General features: G+C 41.2%; 1 protein-coding gene across 1 annotated transcript; it reads right to left on the bottom strand.

The window, feature by feature from the left end:
- Positions 1-43: 43 nt before the first annotated feature.
- On the bottom strand, positions 44-998 carry LOC101298559 (putative disease resistance protein At3g14460-like; the record flags this gene model as incomplete). The annotated part of the gene is made up of 1 exon (XM_004309229.1): positions 44-998. A coding segment is annotated over exon 1 (955 nt), but the record flags the coding sequence as incomplete, so codon positions are not given.
- Positions 999-1,056: the final 58 nt, after the last annotated feature.

The following is a 1,056-nucleotide window of genomic DNA, read 5'->3' on the forward strand; positions in this document are numbered from 1 at the left end:
GAAGGATTCCCAATCCATGTTGAAAATTTCGATCCACCATAACCTTTGATGGTGAGCTTTTTGAGCTTGCTATGAGGTTGTAACATGTCAAGCACAATTGCTGCATCTTCTGTTGAGACACTCGAAGAAGACCATTCAAGAAATAGGGCTTCAAGCCTTTCCTTGCTCTTTAAGTTGGCACTCCTGGCATCCTCGACACAAGTCACATTTTCTAGTCTTGAGATGTGCAATGTCCCTTGCAGATGCAATAATGACTCAATCTCTCTTACTCCTGATCCACTACCTTTGCCAATAACAAACTCAGGCAATGTTTGGAGGTTAGTCAATTGACCAAGCTGAGGAGGCATTTCTTCCAATGAATCTGTACCTGAATTGTTGAGATGACGCAAATTAACTAGGTTCCTCATGCTTGTGGGCAGTGCCTTTAAACGAAAACACCCTTTCAATAACAATGTCTGCAAGTTGTACAGAGTTGTTGTCAAGTCTGGCAAACTTCTTATCCGAGTGTGGGAGAGATCAAGATACCGTAGATGCTTCAATTCACTGATTGTACTCGGCAACTCGGTTATTCGGTATCCATTTAAAGAGAGCAATCGTAAGTATTGAAGTTTGGGCAATAAGTCTGAAGTAACCTTATGAGCCAAATGATTATAATCTGAAAGTGAAAGTGGTAAGAACGTTCGCAAACATGTAGCTTCAGAATAGACCTCAAACTTCTTAACCCCGTCACACCAACCAGGAATGTAAGATGAATGACGAACCTTGGGCAAACATCTATGTTGCGAGTCATAATTCTGCATATCCTCCAATCTAGAACATGAGCTTCCTGCAGCCCAACGTGCCAAATCAGTAACCAGGTCATGCATTATGTATTTCGACTCTGTTTTGCTTGATTTTTGAAATAATGACCTGGACACCAATTCTTGAAAATTGTCACGGCCCAAATCTTCCATTTGTTTGTTTTCTTCTGGTTGCTGCTGAATCAAGCCCTCAGCCATCCAATAAAAGACCAATTGCATCTCCTCAAATTCATAATCATTCGGAGTATTGCACAGT

Source organism: Fragaria vesca, unplaced genomic scaffold, assembly GCF_000184155.1.
Source record: "Fragaria vesca subsp. vesca unplaced genomic scaffold, FraVesHawaii_1.0 scf0509997, whole genome shotgun sequence".
Taxonomy (NCBI): domain Eukaryota; kingdom Viridiplantae; phylum Streptophyta; class Magnoliopsida; order Rosales; family Rosaceae; genus Fragaria; species Fragaria vesca.